The sequence below is a fragment of the Notolepis coatsorum genome (assembly GCF_963971535.1).
Source record: "Notolepis coatsorum genome assembly, chromosome: 8".
Taxonomy (NCBI): Eukaryota; Metazoa; Chordata; class Actinopteri; order Aulopiformes; family Paralepididae; genus Notolepis; species Notolepis coatsorum.
Genome location: NC_140172.1, coordinates 117,650,740 through 117,671,528, shown reverse-complemented (window position 1 = coordinate 117,671,528; position 20,789 = coordinate 117,650,740). Strand labels below are relative to the sequence as shown.

Sequence of the window (20,789 nt, the reverse complement as noted above, 5' to 3'; positions counted from 1 at the left end):
GTGGCAGGATGACAGACAGAGGGGTGACAGGATAACAGACAGAGAGGTGGCAGGATAACAGACAGAGAGGTGGCAGGATGACAGACAGAGAGGTGGCAGGATAACAGACAGAGAGGTGGCAGGATGACAGACAGAGGGGTGGCAGGATGGCAGACAGGCAGGTGGCAGGATGACAGACAGAGAGGTGGCAGGATAACAGACAGAGAGGTGGCAGGATGACAGACAGAGGGGTGGCAGGATGACAGACAGAGAGGTGGCAGGATGACAGACAGAGAGGTGGCAGGATGACAGACAGAGAGGTGGCAGGATGACAGACAGAGGGGTGGCAGGATGACAGACAGAGAGGTGGCAGGATGACAGACAGAGAGGTGGCAGGATGACAGACAGAGAGGTGGCAGGATAACAGACAGAGAGGGTGGCAGGATGACAGACAGAGGGGTGGCAGGATGACAGACAGAGGGATGACAGACAGAGGGGTGGCAGGATAACAGACAGAGAGGTGGCAGGATAACAGACAGAGCTGTGGCAGGATAACAGACAGAGAGGTGGCAGGATAACAGACAGAGAGGTGGCAGGATGACAGACAGAGAGGTGGCAGGATGACAGACAGAGGGGTGGCAGGATAACAGACAGAGAGGTGGCAGGATAACAGACAGAGCTGTGGCAGGATAACAGACAGAGAGGTGGCAGGATAACAGACAGAGAGGTGGCAGGATGACAGACAGAGAGGTGGCAGGATAACAGACAGAGAGGTGGCAGGATGACAGACAGAGGGGTGGCAGGATGACAGACAGGCAGGTGGCAGGATGACAGACAGAGAGGTGGCAGGATAACAGACAGAGAGGTGGCAGGATGACAGACAGAGGAGTGGCAGGATGACAGACGGAGAGGTGGCAGGATGACAGACAGAGAGGTGGCAGGATGACAGACAGAGAGGTGGCAGGATGACAGACAGAGACGTGGCAGGATGACAGACAGAGGGGTGGCAGGATGACAGACAGAGAGGTGGCAGGATGACAGACAGAGAGGTGGCAGGATGACAGACAGAGGGGTGGCAGGATAACAGACAGAGAGGGGTGGCAGGATGACAGACAGAGAGGTGGCAGGATAACAGACAGAGGGGTGGCAGGATGACAGAGAGGTGGCAGGATGACAGACAGAGGGGTGGCAGGATGACAGACAGAGAGGTGGCAGGATGACAGACAGAGGGGTGGCAGGATGACAGACAGAGAGGTGGCAGGATAACAGACAGAGAGGGGTGGCAGGATGACAGACAGAGAGGTGGCAGGATGACAGACAGAGAGTTGGTAGGGTTGCGTCTATTCTTAACCCAAACGGTTCATGCGTTTTGCTAATCTGATTGGCCACTGACGTTTCTGGTCATGTGCCATGTGCGCCCAATTGCGTGACGCACCCATTTCCGCCTCGACCAGCAGCAAACCCTAACCCTAACCGTTCTATTGCCATGCTCTAAGACAAACTCTAACCTTAACCAACTTCGAAAGAGTGCCTAAGCTTAACCGGGGAAAGAACTTGCCTTCACACGATTGGTGCGACCAGAAACATCAGTGGCCAATCAGAGCGCAAAACAGGAACGCGGAAGCATGCACCGCTTGGGTTAAGAATAGACGCGGCAGGGTTTCCTCTGACATTTTGGTGGATTTCAGTTTGTAGGACAAGTGTGATTTTTTGTCAGATTGGCGCTTAAAGATAATTGTATTAGTAAAATGATGAGCTAAATAATTTCTTCAGTGGATATAGGAGATCAGCAATATATATATATACGCATACGATAGCCACCTACCCCCCTCTCTTTCTTTCTCTCTTCCTCTCCTCTCTCTTCCTCTCTTTCTCTCTCTTTCTCTCCCTGTGTCTTTGTCAAGTGTCAGCACTACCTATCTCTCTTTCTCTCTCTCTCTCCCTGTGTCTTTGTCAAGTGTCAGCACTACCTGTCTCTTTCTCTCCCTCGCTCTCTCCCCCTTATTTTTCTCTCTCTCCCTGTGTCTTTGTCAAGTGTCAGCACTACCTGTCTCACTCTCTCTCTCTTCCCTCTCTTTTTCTCTCTCTGCTTCCCTCTCTCCTCTAATGGAACTGTCTTACGTTTCCATTGTCTGTGTGTGTGTGTGTGTGTGTGTGTGTGTGTGTGTGTGTGTGTGTGTGTGTGTGTGTGTGTGTGTGTGTGTGTGTGTGTGTGTGTGTGTGTGTGTGTGTGTGTGTGTGTGTGTGTGTGTGTGTGTGTGTGTGTGTGTGTGTGTGTGTGTGTGTGTGTGTGTGTGTGTGTGTGTGTGTGTGTGTGTGTGTGTGTGTGTGTGTGTGTGTGTGTGTGTGCACATGAGAAAGAGAAACTGCAATGCCGCAGACAGATGCATACAGGTAGTGCTTAGGCAGCCCATAATGACAGAAAAGGAACCATGCAAATCTCCTAATTATGTGCAAGCCCTGTCTGGAAATGTATACACACACATGCACGCGCCCACACACTCACACACTCACATATACACACCCAGTATGGCGCTATGACAAAGCGCAGACACCAACACAGACCAGAGCGTGGCGAATGCATTGTTGGGACCACGACAGGAAATGGGATTTATGCTGTAAAATGGGTTTATATGTTCATTATTGATGAAGTGAATAGAATGTTTTGTTAGTTGTGCTCTCGCCACATACTGTGGAGGTGTTCCTGGCTCTGGTTGGCTGTTGCCGTGATACACCTACCGTATAGGATGCGCACATCTTGACTTTTTCATGGTGGGTTTCATGGCGGTCTGAACAAATAACTGAATAGTCAGTGTGTGTGTGCGCGTGCGTGCGTGTGCGTGTGTGCGTGTGCGTGTGTGTGTGTGTGTGTGCCCACGTTCGCTAGGCTAGAATAGATGATGGGTAAAAAAGAAAATAATTCTCACAGAGGCATCTGGGACTCTTCCTTCTTATGTTATGTTTAGTTTTAGCCCTTCAGATTTCATGTTCTTTTTACTAGTTTAGCCCTACTTATTTTATGTTCTGTTTACTCTCTTACTAGTTTTTATGTTCTTCTACACTGTAGCGCCTTGAGATTTGCCCCACAAATATAAAGCGCCCCTGCAAATCTAATATATTATTATTATTATGGAACCTACGCTCGCTTGTTGCATAAATAAATGCTTTTTTCCTTCTTTTACGAGTCAGTCTTGTGGACAACCCCGGTCCACATATCCCACACAAAACGTTTTATTCAAATTCCTTGCGAGTTTGCCACAGGGCCAACACTACATTGCAGCCGGCTAACAGAGCCAAGGCAGAATAATAACAACAGTGCATGCAGGTCAGAGGTCAGGCAGGAACAACAAGCTCCAAGCTCAAGTGGAGGTGCTGTTTGCTTTTCAGCCAACACGGTTCAGGACTTTATTGGTTCAGTCATCTTCGTATAAGAAGAAATAAACAACCACGTTACAACAGTCGACTTTGATATTTGTTTTTATGACCCACCCCGTAAATACAGTCGGAGCTGTGTTTCCATCATGATACACAGAGTGTTTGTTTGTCGTCAGCCACCGAGATTAGGCCTAATATTCCCCCACCATTTTACTTTGCCCAGAATTGCTTACTGAATTTATTCTAGATTAAACCTGCCTGGTTAGATTACAGATTCAAGAGCCAAGGTTTTATTTGTCATAATATGCACAGTTAAACAGACAAGTTACACCGTACACACTGACAATCTTACTTTGCTAGTCCCCCCTTCACACAAGATCACAAAATATAGACATAAACTAGAATTAAAAAATATATATTAAGAAAATGCTAAAATAAAGAATCTTAAAAAAGAGAAATGAAGTAGAAGAATAAGGCACGAGTGACAGAGTAACAGTATTGCACATTCGGGTCACAGTCTGTGGTCTCATGGTCATCTCAACAGATTCTTGTGGCTGTATCGTTGCTACTGTACCGTTGGTCTACTCTGTACGGAATCATTTTCTCCCCACGTTCTCGCTGTGTTTGCGTGGGTTTCCTCCGGGTACTCCTCTTTCCTCCCACACCAAAAGACACGCATGCTAAGTTTTAGGTTCGTGCCCCCATGACCCCTGATGAAGATCCATGTCGGTGTTACGACCCTGGCTCAAAGGCACGCAACCTATGTGCAAAACCGACACCAAAACCTGTGTGTTAACTCAAAGTGCTACTATATCAAGGAATTACTAGTGTAAACTAAAGGATAAGGACTGGAAGAACGTGACTATCTATCTGTTAACCCACACTCTTCTAAACACAGACCCTGCATGTGTGTTACCAGGGCTGGTTTTAAAGCTCCCAGCAGGTAACCAATCAGCACTAATTAGCTAATTGGCAGCCCTCACCTGCATGCCCTGTGACACAGGAGTGATCAGGCCTGCATGCACAGTGACCCAGGAGTGACCAGGCTCCTGGTACATAACACCTCCCCCACCAAACTGGTTGCCCCAGAGGCAACCACCACACAACAACCCATAAACAAAAACAAAAAAAACAACTGTGACCCATTAGTTGTCAGGGCCACTACCACAACAGCGATAGCGGGTCGGCCCCTGTCGAACACGACCACCAACCGTGTTGTATGCTCCCTTTCAACAGGCCCCTCCACCGATACCGACCTGTCAAAAATAGACTGCAAACCAACATCAATCTGAGAACTAATCTCACTGCGCTCAACAGAACAGAACACAGCAAAACAAAAACCATAGATCACTGATACCACCACCGCGCCCATATCCATCCCACCTGGCACTGGCAGTTCAGGATACTGCAAACCGTGAACATCCAGAGTAGGATGTACCGCCTCAGGTACAACCCCACCGTCCCTGGAACATGGCAGTACGACAGTCACAAAAACGTCTGGAACACCATCTAAAATGGCGTCACCCAAAATAACATTGTCCTGATCAAAATCAAAATGGCTGCCACTCAACAGACGAGGTCGCGAAGGCGGCTCCTGCTCCACAGGACACGGGTAACTAGGTTGACCAGCACACCTAGTGCATGGCAGAGAATCAGTGTGGACATGTGGATCAATGTCAGAATCATCAACTGACATACTGGGACCATCCCTGCCCACAAGTGAAACATTAGGGACAATAGAGCTACTGTGGGAAGGCTGGCAGCCTAAGTCAGGCTTAGTAGCCTCTCCAACTAGAACGGTGTCACATGAAACAACAGCACCTCTCATAGCATCCTTCCCACACTCATCCTCCAATTCGTTCGTGGCCTCAGCCACCGTACAGGCTGGGAAGACCTTGAGACACTGCGCTGCCATATCATCTCCTGCCACATGCTTCTCCGGCACGCATGTCAACTCTGGTTTCACCACCGGGCCTAACACAAAGCCACAATCAAGAGAATCATTATGCAGAGGTACATCCACAGTGTGCTTTCCAAAATTCCCAACAGGTACACATTTTAATTCAACAAAGAATGTGTCACTAAGTGTAATGTCCCAAGTCGAAGTATCAACAACATCACTTTTGTCCTTTGACATTTCCCGTGCCACAGCACACACAGGGAACACTCTTGGATGTTTCTGTGCCAGCTCATTAGGGACCTCAGAAACCACAGGAATGGGAGTTACAACCGGAGTAGCCAACACTTTGTCACCAGCCAAATCATTCCCTAGAATGAAGGACACCCCCTTTATGGGAATGTGAGAACATACCCCCACAACAACATTGCCTGATACTAAGGGAGAATTGAGCGTGACCTCATGCAAAGGTGCATCCACAAATCCACCCCCAAAGCCCCGAACAACGACACCGGAATGCAAAGAAGAGTTTTCTGAAAACGGCAAAACCCCCTCCAGAATGAGGGACTGAAAAGCACCGGTATCTCTCCAAATTGTTATAGCCTGTTTGGACTCTAGTGCATTAGTCAGGGAAACAAATCCATCCATCATAAACCTTGAGGAACCCTCGAGCTCTTTGTCCACACGTTTGATACTTCCCCCATCACCATCTAACGTTGGCATAGGCGTTCTGCATATGGTTTCTACCAGAGCCACGGTTCTGAAATTTTTCTGCTCAAGCACCGGGCACCCAGCAACGATATGATCATGTTCTTTACAGTAGAAACAGATAATCCCTTCTGGGAATGCACCAGCAGAACCACCCCGCCTAGGAGGTGAAGTTAACTGACCAGCAGACACAGGTTTTGGGAAACGGCCCCCCTGAACAGGACGCCTATCCCCGGACTCAACACGGTAGTCCTCCAAAAACACGGACTTGTGTGTCAACACAAACTCATCAGCGAAGACAGCGGCGTCGCCTATCTTCGATACCTTATGCTCATTTAGATGTGTGGAAACGGTATCAGGAACACATCTTTTAAATTCCTCTAGGAGAATCAACTGCCTAAACTGCTCTCTTGACTCCGCCTTCTGAGAAGTGCACCACCTGTCAAACAGGTTCTCCTTCTCCCTTCCAAATTCAACATAAGACTGTCCCTCCGACCTGCGATAACCTCTAAAACGCTGACAATAGGCCTCGGGGACCAACTCATAAGCCCTCAATATGGAAGCTTTAACAAGCTCATAATCAGCGCTTTGTTCAAGGGACAGAGCAGTATAGGCTTCTTGTGCCCTACCAACTAAAACACATTGCAGCAGCAGTATCCAGGCGGTATCAGGCCACTTCAATGTGGTTGCCACCCGTTCAAAAAGGGGAAAATATCTTTCCACGTCTTTCTCAAAAAATGGAGGCACCATCCTAATATTCCTGCCTACATCAAAACCGGAACGTGACTCTGGATGCAGAGCACCCGCCTGCAAGGCAGCATGCTTATATTCAAGCTCCTTCTGCGCACGCTCGTGCTCCAGCAACATTTGTTTCTCCTTAAACTCACGCTCCTTAAGCTCACGCTCATGCTCACGCTCCTCTTTCCTCTCTCTCTCCTTAAGCTCACGCTCCCCTCTCCTCACGCTCTCGCTCTAGCTGCCTTTCCTTAAACTCCAACTCCCTAATCCTCCACTGACCCTCTGCACCAGGTAATAGCGGAGACGCGTCAGACGAAGGAGGCTCCTCCACCCTCTCCTCAAGCACCTGCTCTCTAATGAGTAACACCCTTAAAGCACTCAAGGCAGTCGGCTTAAAACGTTTCTCACCCGCAGTAAGCTCTACCCTGTAGTGTACAGCAAGTTCCAGAAGTTGTTCCTTGGAAAACTTCTCCAACATGTCATGAGACGGGCGATCAACAAAGTCCTTGATGGAAGCCATCGTTACTGTATCAGTCACCACAAGCTACTCACTTTACTTTACAGTCACGAAGAACCACTAACGAACCACGAAGAACCACTAAAGAACCACTGAAAAACCACTAAAGAACCACCAAAGAACCACTGAAGACCCCCCCAACGAACCACTGAAGAACCACGAAGAACCACTGAAGAACCATGAAGAACCACTGAAGAACCACTGAAGAATGCTAATGCCAATAATAACAACCAGAAGGGAACGCGGTGGAAATGTGAGCTCTACGGAGCGCACCTTTCTAGGTTGCAAAAAAATAAAAATAAAACACAACCACCCTGAAATAAATAGACGTGCCATACACGCAGGGTGTTAGGTGCTACCAGGTATGCTCACCAAACACTCAAACAAACAAAATAAATTCAACAAACAAATCCAAACAGGTGCGCCTTCTAACCTGATATGACTACATATGCTTCTACATCTAAACTGCAGTCAAAACCGACCACATGTCTACCCTAAGAAACACTAAATCAAGCCCTACCACACTACCTGTGTTTTCTGGCCCCCCTAATCTACCTACCCTTAAACTAATGCCCTGTAGACCTAACCATCTTCAACCACACCTGCTACCAGTCAAAGATCATACTTGACCATCCACCCGTCCAGTACATGATACGGTACCAGACAAGTAGATGGTGCTAATCCCTTCCCTGACTGCCCCAGGAGTATGTGGTGCACAGGAAGCTAACCAACAACCAGAAAATAATGTCCCTATCTACATGTGGTGCCCACTAAACTATATATTTTAACAGCATAAGTAGTCACATCAAATTACAAACAAATAAGGCATACTCACCTGTTTGATGAAACGGCTCAAGCCCCCACGTTACACAATATGTAACGAACACCACCCAAACCATAATACCATGACACCCCGTGTACCACCAAAAAAAAAAAACACCAAACAAATTTCTAGGGGTAAATATCCCGGACGAGCGCCCAACTGTTACGACCCTGGCTCAAAGGCACGCAACCTATGTGCAAAACCGACACCCGTGTGTTAACTCAAAGTGCTACTATATCAAGGAATTACTAGTGTAAACTAAAGGATAAGGACTGGAAGAACGTGACTATCTATCTGTTAACCCACACTCTTCTAAACACAGACCCTGCATGTGTGTTACCAGGGCTGGTTTTAAAGCTCCCAGCAGGTAACCAATCAGCACTAATTAGCTAATTGGCAGCCCTCACCTGCATGCCCCGTGACACAGGAGTGATCAGGCCTGCATGCACAGTGACCCAGGAGTGATCAGGCTCCTGGTACATAACAGTCGGACTGAAAAGTTGTCTTCTCACAGTAAATGGTGTTTAGCAGAGTCTAGCGTGTGGGTTTCCTTTCATTCACACCAGTCCGCCCTGACCTTATAATAGAATGCTGCAGTCCACCCGTGTACCTCTGGCACACACTTTCATTTTCCTCTTAAGTTCCACCTGAAACAACACAGTTCAGTTCCTTATTTTTCTGGTTTTCTGAAAGCCCTCTTTTTCTCATTCAGTCGGTACTTTGGTGATGGATGGTTTGTGGTTCAGGAAAGCGGCACACTGCTTTTGCGGGGATGGTATTTTACTATCTATACAGAAAATTATACACAGTCTGTAATGTGCTGAAGTTCTGGCCCAACAACCCACAGCACCTCTCACCTGTCTCTTTTTTCTTTCTTTCTTTCTCTCTCTCTCTCTCTCTCTCCCTCCTGCCCTCCCTCCATTCATCCCCCATCACTGTCTCCCCTCTCTCCCTCCATCTCTCCCGCTTCCTCTTATCACCCTCCTCTCTATTCTCAGGTTTCTCCAAGTCCTTCCCGTTGGACAACTCTCTGTTTGACAGCTGGCTGGCCCAGTCGGTTCAGATCACGGCTGACGACATGCTGAGTCAGTGGGCTCTTGGTGGCCAGCACCGAGACAAGAGTGCCAGCCTGCTCTCCGACCAGGTAGGCTTTATTTCATTTCAAACCTTTATTTAAACTCGAAAGGCAACTGAGGTTTCTCTCATTTACAGTCACGTCGAGTGTACATACAGAAATAAGCAAAAAAAAGAAACGCAAATAAAATCACACAGCATTCAAATTATAACAATAAGACAACACGGTAGGGCTGGGCGATATGGCCAAAAACGTTATTGCGATAAAATTATTAAATTATTTTCATATAACTCGATATCGATAATTATCGTCGATATAATGTCTGTCAAGTTTAATTAACTTATTATGCCCGGCGCCGATGGACGGGCTATTAATAGACTTGTTTTGCTGCTGTGAATGTCTCGAGAGTCGAGTTGATGTCGTCATCAGTCCGCGCACGTTAGCAGTTAGCCAAAGCAAGCGGAGTATCTCATGACAATGTACTAAAAATTACCCTAAAATACTCTGTTCCGCCCAATTCATTGCAACGACGTCCACCATATACCCCACACTACTGTAACAGTTACCCTCAGAATTCAAAACACACACCAACTCGGCAGGTAACCTGTAAAATAGCGCCGTGCAAACTAATTAGCCCTAGCCAGCCTCGTTTCCGAGCGGAGTATCTCATGACAATGTACTAAAAATGACCCTAAAATACTCTGTTCCGCCCAATTCATTGCAACGACGTCCACCGTATACCCCACACTACTATAACAGTTACCCTCAGAATTCAAAACACACACCAACTCGGCAGGTAAACTGTAAAATAGCACCGTGCAAGCTAATTAGCCCTAGCCAGCTTTGTTTACAGAGTCCTACCTCCGCGTCTCCTTCCGGGTCTCCTTCCGCTATCGGCCATCTCCTTCACTGATTGGTTGTTAGTGCGTGTGCTCATATCCAAGCTTGGAAAATCGATATATCGAAACTTTGCGACCACGTTTCATGTTTATTTCGAGGAAATAATTTATCGCGATAGTTATCGTTATCGTTTTATTGCCCAGCCCTACAACACGGTGAGACAAAAGTAACAACAACAACTTGATTGAAAAAGGTTGGAGATCAAGGTTTTAAATTCAACAGAGAGGAGAATCTCAAGCTTTAAGGACTGTTGGAGTTCATTCCATGAGCTAGAGGCATCATAGCTAAATGCAGATTCACGCTGTTCCGAGCAAACTCGGGGGACCTTAACACATTGACCGCCAGCAGCAGGGGGCGCTGATTCCCCTTCATCGCCAGGTCTTCATTCAATGGATATAGTTTTAGACTGCGACATTTGCGAGTGCTTAAAATATATCTTATATTATATCTATGGGTCTAATAACGGCGTCGACTGTCAGTGAGTTGCTTCCAGTCAACATGCCCAAAACAGATCCGTACATTTCCGTTTTATACTGTTTTGAATAGAGTATGGTTTGGGTGCTTTTGAGTAATTCCAGGAAAAAGACGAGAAAAAGGCATTTTACTGTAATCCAGTCATCACGTTGTAATTCTTCGGCTGATTATCTAATCATCCTGAAATCAACGCTAGATTATCATTATTATATCTCGTCGTGCATACATGAAATGACTGTCGTAGCGGGGAGCTCGCCCCCCCACCGCAGTCAACGGTAATAAGCACATACACTTACACACAGATAGCTGTGATCGCGGTAGAAATACATATCAGATCAATGATAAAATTTATATATAGTGTTCTTACCTTGTATCTGATGTAATGCAAAAGAAATAATCCAATTATCTGATCGCGATTCCAAATACTGCTCATGGAGGTCCGTACCACACTACCGACCGTTACATATGGGCGGGCGGGCAGGGTTACTGTTCGATGCCATCGTTGTATAGAACTGGCTCGCCTGAGTATTTAAACCCTTCCCGCCCGGCTCAGATCGGCTCCTAAAACACACCACCCCATTTCCAATGAGATGCAATAGCTCTGCATGGCAGTGGAGGGCGGTGTTGACCGTCTGCCAGCTCAGACAGGGTCTGAAGGGTATACCAGAGGCTGCAGCTATGAATTATGAATAGATATAGCGAATAAACGAAATAACGATCCCAAAAATGTGTTAACTCGTTTCTGGTGCTGAACGCATGGCGGGCAATAACGAGTTAACTCGTTTCTGGCGCAGATTGTGTTAAGGACCAGTCAGTCACTAGAACGGGTTCCATAGGTTCCAAAATTCCATTCCAATAATGATGTAGTATAAGGAGATAGCTTACCAATAATTATGTAGTATAAGGAGATAGCTTACCAATAGGGGGGGGGGGGGGGGGGGGGGGGGTGGAAGGATATGGCACAATAGATTTGGATTAATAACAAAAAGATGTTAATCAATTCCACAATGATCCTGTGGATGCAATGAATGCACATATTCAGAACGTTAATATATCACAATGCACACATTCAGAACATTAATATCATTAAAGAACAGGCCAGCTATTTATGATGTCACCCTTGAACATAGATGCTGATGAATATCGTTCATGGGAATTGTAGTAGTCATTGAAAAGTCATGTAATTTGAGTAAAAAAAAAAAGGGTATTATGTAGGAAACCTATTTTCCTAGCCCCACGATCCAAATGATAACTGTGCCTCCCGGTGACCAAGGCTCATGACAAAGACATATGAATACTGAATAAATACTAATGTTATAAAATGGTCAATTGTAAATGTTTTTTTTAACACTTTTTTTTTTTTTTTTTTTTTTTTGGCAACACAACATCAACAATAACAACAATAATAATAATAATAATAATAATAATAATAATAATAATAATAATAATAATAATAATAATAATAATAATAATAATAATAATAATAATAATAATAATAATGACAAGATAATAAGAAATAAATAAATAATAAATACAGACCAAAACTTAACTAATTCATACAAAATACAAGATACCAAGTAAAACATTTAAACACCACAAAAGACATTAGACAATAGACATTAGACAATAGACATTTCCTTCCCCCCCCCCCAAGACCGCTGGATCCCCCAGGACCAACACCCCACCCCCACTCCGCCGCTATATCGTGCCTTTGACCACCTCGGCCGCAGCAGTCCACAATTCAATACCTGCTTCTCCCACCCCAACCACACGAGCAGTCGAGATCTCCAAATAAATAACATCCAGCAATGTCAGGGACCAGTTAATTACTGTGAGTTTATCAGGTTCTTTCCATCTCACAGCGATAAGCTTTTTGGCTGCTGTAACGCCTGCCAGAATAATAATAATAATGTTCTGTTGTATGGATGTTGGTAGTAAAGATATATTGTTTAGAAGTAATGTTGCTAGGGCGGTCAGGTGGCTTAGCGGAGATTGGCTGTATTAGAGAGTGGGAAAGCTGGCGAGGTGGGTCCGGGTTGTTGTAAACAGCGACTCCTACAGTTCGGTCGGGGCGCCTGCTCAGTGCGGATAGGATCTAAGGGGGGTAGTGTGATCCTTCCACACGTTACACCCTCTCAGTGAGAGTCCGCGCTGCCAGGTGAAAAGAAGCGGTTGATTGGCTAGACGTGTGTCGGAGGAAGCACGTGATAGCCTCCACTCTCCCAGACCGACTGTGGGGGGTAAGTGCGCAGCGACCAGGAAGGGGATTGGGAATTGGCATAACGACTAACATTGGGATGGGAGAAAATCTGAGGAAAAAGGAGGGTGAAAAAGTAATGTTGCTGCCGTGAGTGGAATTGATATATTACAGATGCTTGAGAGTTTAGTTGCTATACTGTAGATTTCCAAAAATAGGCTACTGGTGAGCAATCCCAGACCATATGCATATACGTGCCGGTGGCTCTTGAGAGCATAAAGTGCACCGGGAGTCGGCCACCAGTCCCATAGCAAACTGTTTCCTAGGTGTGAGATACGTCCTATGAATATAATGTAGGGATGTCCCGATCACGTTTTTTTGCTCCCGATCCAATCCCGATCATGTGATTTTGAGTATCTACCGATACCGATATTTCCCAATCCGATAAAAAAAAAAAAAAAAAAAAAAAAAACTAAGGCCTCAGTATGAGTTTAAGACGTGAACATGGTCATGTTTGTTGAATAAAGAAAAATTAAAAATTAAAAAAATAAGAAAAAAAATAATTCCAGATTTTTTTATTTATTTTTTGCCGATCCCGATCTTCGGAAAATCACGTGATATATTAGGGACATCCCTAATATAATGCATTTATATAGCATTTTTATTAGAGGTGGGCATAGATTATTTTTTTTAATCTAGATTAATCTATCTGCAATCCTGGAGTTAATCTAGATAGATTAACATAGATGTGTTATAGGAATTAGATCATGCCTAGGGGTGGTTGTTAGGCTCGACGCGCAGCGGAGGGTCGTTATACCCCCCTAGGCATGATCTAATTCCACACGACTACAAGTGGTGTAATGTCTTTTATACAATGGCCGAATTCACCCAACCTTATTGCTATAGAATAAACACACAGTAATTGAAGCATAATGGAGATTTATTCACAAAACCATCCGCAGAAAAAGTAGGCAAAAAGAATTACAATTGCCTCCGTGTCTAGAAGGGAGGGAGGTGCGGTGCTTCAAAGCATGCCATCTAACAACAAACTTCATATAAATCCTGCAATGTATTATTGTTTTGACAATGGGTCATGACAAAACCAATTACATAATCAGAACATTGTGTAAACAACTAACATATTCCACTGTATCTTTTTTAAATTATTCGTTACGAATATATCCATACTTCCATTGTGTCCGGGACATCCAGTGAAATCGCTTCGTGTGTCCTTTTGCAGAGGGAGGTTGCTACAAAGCATGCCATCTAACTACAAACTTCATATAAAATGACTCTGCTATAGAGCCACACTCCGTTATGCACAAGTTTACAGACATACATGACACAGGGCAGCTGGGTGGCGCAGCGGAGATTGCGCTCGTCACCAGTGTTGGGCAAGTTACTTTTAAAAAGTAACTAGTTACAGTTACTAGTTACTTCTTCCAAAAAGTAACTAAATTACTTACTCAGTTACAAATTATAAAAGTAACTAGTTACTTCAGAAAGTAACTATTGCGTTACTTTCAAGTACTTTTTTTTACCTAAACAACATACACAAATCTAAACTATTTTAATGTTGCTGTGGGACAAAGTGAGACTAGCCTCCAATCAAATGCCATGTATGTAGATATTATTATAATTACTATGTTTATATAGTGGATCATACAAATACAATAGATGTTTTGGAACTTTTGATATCATGTATTGCCCCTCAACAGGCCACAACTGGGCAACATTAAATTATGCTTGTTAAGCACTATACCAAAAATAAATAACAAATATATACTGATTGATTGAACATTTTAATTAACAGATTGCAGAATGGTTACAGTACAGTATGGCTCAATACACACAATTGTTAAGGGGATGCAGCCCAGAGAAAGACTTTCGTCTTGTTTACATCAGGGTCCCCCATTTTCAATTCATGACATTTATGACATACACAACATACAGATATAAGAATCTAATCTAATCATCTAAACAAATCTAATCATGACATTTAAGACATGCATGACATACAGATATATATATCTCTGACTCTGAGCACCTGAAGACTGTGCTATTAAACCAGGAAGTGCAGCACTATGTCAGCAGAGTAGAGCCTCCACTACTGCAGTGCAACACACAACTAACACAAGAGTGAACAAAAAACGCTCATGGACCCGCGGTCTGTCATTGACTGCTCGCTTGTGTTGTTCGTTGGATTCGTTTTGGATTATTTGGCCGCCAAACAAACTATCAAAACGTACACTACACGGACCGCGGTCTCACGCTGACTGAGTCGCTCGTGTTGTGGCTGTGTGTCAGACTCTGGAGGCACCCGCCCACCTCTATCTTTGATTGGCTTACCATGACATTTTACTCAACCTCAGCCAATCATCAGCATATATGCGCTGGTCTCATACTGACTCAATTGGCAGAGTCAGCGGGAGGAGAGTCGATGGGTGGTAGTCTGGTCGTTGTAAACAGCTACTCCTACAGGTCGGTCAGGGCGCCTGCACAGTAAAGACAGGAAATGGTGGGGGCAGTGTGAGCCTCCCACACGTTACTCCTCGCCAATGAGAGTCCGCGCTGGCAGGTGAAAAGATGTGACTGGCTGCCTCCACATGTATCGGAGGGGACATGTGATGGGCTTCTATCCTCCCTACGACCGGCCAGTGTATTGAGCTGTACTGTATTGTACCCATTCTGCAATCTGTTAATAAAATGTTCAATCAATCAATCAACCAATCAATCAAATAACAACCGGTAACTTCACTGTGCTTCTTTTTTTTTATCCACTTTTTCTCCCATTTTTTCTATTTTTTTCTCCCATCCCAATTTTCATATCGTCCAATTCAACCCTCCCCTGTCTTCGAACGTTGTTTCTTGCCTCCCACAAGCCGACTGCAATGTGGACTAAGTCATACATAGCACGAGTCCCCTCCGATACTCGAGGTAACAGCCGTCGCATCTTTTCACCTGCGCGGCTCGATCTTTCAGCGTCGGGGGTCTGGGCTTTGGAGGGGCCCCGCCCCTGTCGCTTCTTGATTCTACTGCGCAGGCGCCACTAACCGACCTGTAGGAGTCGCTGTCCACAACGCCCGATCCCCACCCTTCAGTTTCCCTCCCCGTAATATGGCCAATGTGTATTTCTGTGGACGACCAGCTAAACTGAAAGCAATGTGGAGAGCGGGGCCCAGTCTCCAGCATTCGTTGCGAGCGCCTTGCCCACTGCGCCACGTAGCCGCCCAACTTCACTGTGCTTCTTAAACAAGATGTAGCAGTACTGTCTATCTGTATGTCATGTATGTCATATATGTTATGATGCATTGGAAATGGGGGACCCTGATGTAAACAAGACGAAAGTCTTTCTCTGGTCTGCATCCCCTTAACAATTGTGTGTATTGAGCTGTACTGTATTGTACCCATTCTGCAGTCTGTTAATACAATTTTCAATCAATCAATCAATCAAATCTGACAACAACAAAAAAAAACGTCTCACAATGAGTCATGACAAATCCATGTGTATGTAACGAACTAACATATTCCAGTTGACTGTATCTTTTTTGGAGGATTCGTTCAAAAGCTATTCATACTTCCATTTTTCTATCTATAGCGGAATGATTCAGACAGGGGAAAAAAAGTTATTCGGTTGTGGGAGGGATCTGGGGTCTTATACTAAATAACAACCGGCAACTTCACTGTTTCAGCCAATCAGAATCAAGAAATGTGCATGCCATTGTATAACTATAATTATAACGGGTCACACTCCTACTCAGAGCTGTCTCTACGGCTCCCAAACACATCTGCCCAATAAGGCAAACGTTTTTTACCAGATAGGGACATCAGCGACCAAATTAGTTTGAAAGAACGTTGAATTGGGTGTATACAGAGTATTACTAATAACCAAAGATTCTGTTGTGCAGTGATGTAGTCATCAGAAAGGTAAACAGACTATAGTGCTATGTAGGGGTGTAACGGTACACAAAAACCACGGTACGGTACGTACCTCGGTTTTGAAGTCAAGGTTCGGTACAGGTTTTCGATACAGTGGGGGAAGGTTGGCTTTCCATGTTCCACTCAGGCGTGGATATATTCTATATTGAAATTAATAATCGACTTGTAATTTTCTTATTTTAAATAATAATTATTATATTAGATTGTGAAAAAAACACCCCCCGGTGGGCGGTCGTTAGTGGTTAACATACCGTTGTATTCGTTCGGTACACTACACAGCCGTTCGGTACGGTACGGTACACAGTGAATCGGTTCGGTACGGATACGTGTACCTTTACACCCCTAGTGCTATGTCATTTCTGCCTAAGGAAACCACACCTTTATCGCTGTGTTCGTTGTCGCAGACATTCAATTATTTAACCTTTTTCCAAAAGAAATCGGTTCTTATTCATAAAAGACACAAATAAGGGCGCCCCAGTGGCGAACCACATAATGCGCTGAGTCGCGGCCCGGCCGACCCGGGTTCGATTCCCGGACCCGTCGTTATTTGCCGAATGTCTTCCCCCCACTCTGTCTCCCGTTCCTCCTCTCTCTCTCTCCCTACTGGACTGCCCAGTAGTAAAAAGCGATAAACGCTAAAAAATAAATCTTAAAAAAAAAGAGACAAATAAATATGGGGGGAACAATATAATAATATTATTTATTCAATATGTTAAAGGAGTATAATACACATACAAAGTAAAGGCAGCACCAGTTAGTTTACTTCCTGTTTGGGCAGATATGTTTGACAGTGGAACATCGTCCATCTCTCTGCGTAGGAGTGTGAAAATGGGTAGCTCAAATCAAGGAATCTGATTGGTTCATAGCCATGGTATGGTACCACATGACATCTAATTCCTTTTCAGCATTCAGGATTACTCCACATCTGGAAAGAAAATCTAGCCAACCAGTTTGTTTGGGTGACATTAACAAATTGCCCCGCTAGCAACCAACCGCGCTGCCCCCTGGCACCAAAACAAGTTGTGATATCTGTTGCTGCAATCTGACGTGGGTACCGGAGCTTTGGCACGACATATACTAAAATGTAGAACATCATGACAGAGTACAAGCAGCATCAAGGCTGACAGGCAGTGGCTTCGTCTCGGTGGCTCAGAGAGTGCATTCTGGCCATGGACCTATTCAAACAAGCTAACTGGCTACAGAGCTAGCATTAGCTGCTACACAATGGTGAAACAGTTTTTCGTGTAATGTTAGCATAAGCTAAATACTTGCAGGAGGGATCAGCTGGAACAGAATACAAAATACCAGAAGGATTAATGTTTGGAACAATACCAGACATAATGCAGGGATGCTATCTCCATAAGTAGCAGCTGCTACTGTTGGTGAAAGGCCCCTTTAATGCTTAATGTTCAAATAGACTAACTAGCTTTTCCTACTAGGAATGACAGTATGTGATAAACACGAGTATTAAGTGTACGTTTGGCTGTAAAAGATTTGATATTGGTAAACATCTGTCTCTTCCATGTATAAGTAAGCGTTCCATTGTTGTATTTCACATTTCTTTAAGATGTTGAATGTTGAGATGGTTTCTGTGTTGAAGCTGCACTGTGGCTGACCTTATGTTCTCTGTGGGGAATGTTCCCTGTTTGTGTATTATTTGGCAGGGAGCTGAGAACAGAGCGCATGGGCACGGTTCTGTCACAGATGAACTGATTAACCCTTCTCTTCTCTTCCCCTCTCTGTTCCGTTGTTCTTCCAACTCCTCTCCTGCCCTCCCGTGTCCACTCCTCACCCCTCCCTCTGTCTCCTCGCATTTCCTCTCTCCTTCCCCTCTCTACTTTACCTCACGTCTCCTCACCTCTCTTCCTCTCTTCTTTCCTTCCCTACTTTACCTCACGTCTCCTCACCTCTCTTCCTCTCTCCTTCCCCTCCCTACTTTACCTCACGTCTCCTCACCTCTCTTCTTCTCTCCTTCCCTTCCCTAATTTACCTCACGTCTCCTCACCTCTCTTCCTCTCTCCTTCCCCTCCCTACTTTACCTCACGTCTCCTCACCTCTCTTCCTCTCTCCTTCCCCTCCCTACTTTACCTCACGTCTCCTCACTTCTCTTCCTCTCTCCTTCCCTTCCCTACTTTACCTCACGTCTCCTCACCTCTCTTCCTCTCTCCTTCCCTTCCCTATTTTACCTCACGTCTCCTCACCTCTCTTCCTCTCTCCTTCCCCTCCCGACTTTACCTCACGTCTCCTTGTCTCCTCACCTCTCTTCCTCTCTCCTTCCCCTCCCGACTTTACCTCACGTCTCCTTGTCTCCTCACCTCTCTTCCTCTCTCCTTCCCCTCCCTTCTTTACCTCACGTCTCCTTGTCTCCTCACCTCTCTTCCTCTCTCCTTCTCCTCCCCACTTTACCTCACGTCTCCTCACCTCTCCTCCTTTCTCCTTTGACTTCCTTTCCCTGTGTTTCCTCTCCTCCTCCTCCTCCTCCTCCTCCTCCTCCTCTTCCCTCTCCTCCTCCTCATCCTCTCCCTTTCCTCCTCCTCCTGCTCCTCCTCTCCTCATCCTCTCCTCCTCATCCTCTCCCTTTCCTCCTCCCTCTCCTCCTCCTCTCCTCTTCCTCATCCTCTCCTCCTCATCCTCTCCCTCTCCTCCTCCTCATCCTCTCCCTTTCCTCCTCCCTCTCCTCCTCCTCTCATCCTCCTCCTCTCCTCCTCCTCCTCATCCTCTCCCTCTCCTCCTCATCCTCTCCCTCTCCTCCTCCTCATCCTCTCCCTTTCCTCCTCCCTCTCCTCCTCCTCTCCTCCTCCTCTCCTCCTCCTCCTCTTCCCTCTCCTCCTCATCCTCTCCCTTTCCTCCTCCTCCTGCTCCTCCCTCTCCTCCTCTCCTCCTCCTCATCCTCTCCTCCTCATCCTCTCCCTTTCCTCCTCCTCCCTCTCCTCCTCTCCTCCTCTCCCTCTCCTTCTCCTCCTCATCCTCTCCCTCTCCTCCTCTCCTCTCCTCCTCATCCTCTCCCTCTCCTCCTCCTCATCCTCTCCCTCTCCTCCTCCTCTCCTCCTCTCCTCCTCAGCTCCTGCAGGGTGAGGAGAGCCTGCTGAACCTGATGATGGAGAACTCCATGCAGTCCACCTGGAAGACCCCGCAGCTGGGCCGCACGCCGCGAGGGAGCAGGACCCGCGGACAGTCTCACTCCGCCCCCCCCGGCCCACCCCACACCCCCTCCTCCACCGTCGCCGTCGCCGCCGCCGCCACCGCGTCAGCCGCCAGCAGCCCCCCCGCGGCCAGGAGCCCCTGGGGGCCTGTGGAGGAGGAGAAGCCTTGCTACGTGGGCCGGAGAGGGGAGAGGTCTCGCGGTTCTTCCAGAGCCCTGCATCACCACCATCACCACCTCCACCACCACCAGACCAGGAGCTCCGATCCACCCCCGCAGCCCCCCATCTCCAAGATGGACTCCTGCCACATCTCGGAGGAGCGTGGCGCCTGGACCAGCGTCCACACTGGAAATGGTACCGGGACGTGGGCTGGGTCCTCTGCACCGACTCCCGGCCCCGCCGGAGGCTCCCCGCCCTCTAGCCCCGGGACCCCGGCGCGCGAGAGGGGGGGAGCCCACCGCGGGGCCCTGCGGCTACGCCTGTCCCGCCAGGGGAGATCCAGAGGCAGGGGCGTCGCTGTGGGGGGGCTGGCGCCCACGGAGCGCTCCAAGCGAGACCCGTCCCTCCTGGGGAAGGAGACGTCCCTGCTGGACGCCACCGAGACGGACGGGTACTTCTCCGACGGCGAGCAGAGCGACTCGGACACGCGCTCCAGCGGGCGGCGCAAGCTCCGCCTACCGCAGTTGCATTCTGGGAACGAGGACCTGCTGAGGAGGAGCGTGTTGGCATCGTAAAATAACTGAGACCCTTGAGCACATATACAACACACACACACACACACACATATACTGTACACACACACTCACACCATCAACAAGGACACACAGAGTCTCATCCTGGTTCCTCTGCTCCCACCTGGCCGTCTTTCCATCTCTGTTTCTTATACAGAGTGAAAAACATCATGACAGTCCTTCTCTTTGCTTGATGGCTTATTTGAACCAGATCCCCGGTCATATCTACCAGTGGAAAGGTTCTTTAGTCTGTCTCTTTGGTTTACTTCTTTTTGAGAATTTGAATGTAGCGG

The 20,789-nt window shown here is 46.6% G+C and overlaps 1 protein-coding gene across 1 annotated transcript in view; it reads left to right on the top strand.

Moving 5' to 3' along the window:
• Positions 1 to 20,499, top strand: part of jade2 (jade family PHD finger 2) — a gene marked incomplete at both ends in the record, with an annotated part of 461,718 nt that extends 441,219 nt beyond the window's left edge. The window contains 2 exon segments of the mRNA XM_084320505.1: positions 9,036 to 9,181; positions 19,684 to 20,499. Coding sequence (XP_084176631.1) covers positions 9,036 to 9,181; positions 19,684 to 20,499 — 962 coding nt within the window.
• Between the last annotated feature and the right edge of the window lie 290 nt (positions 20,500 to 20,789).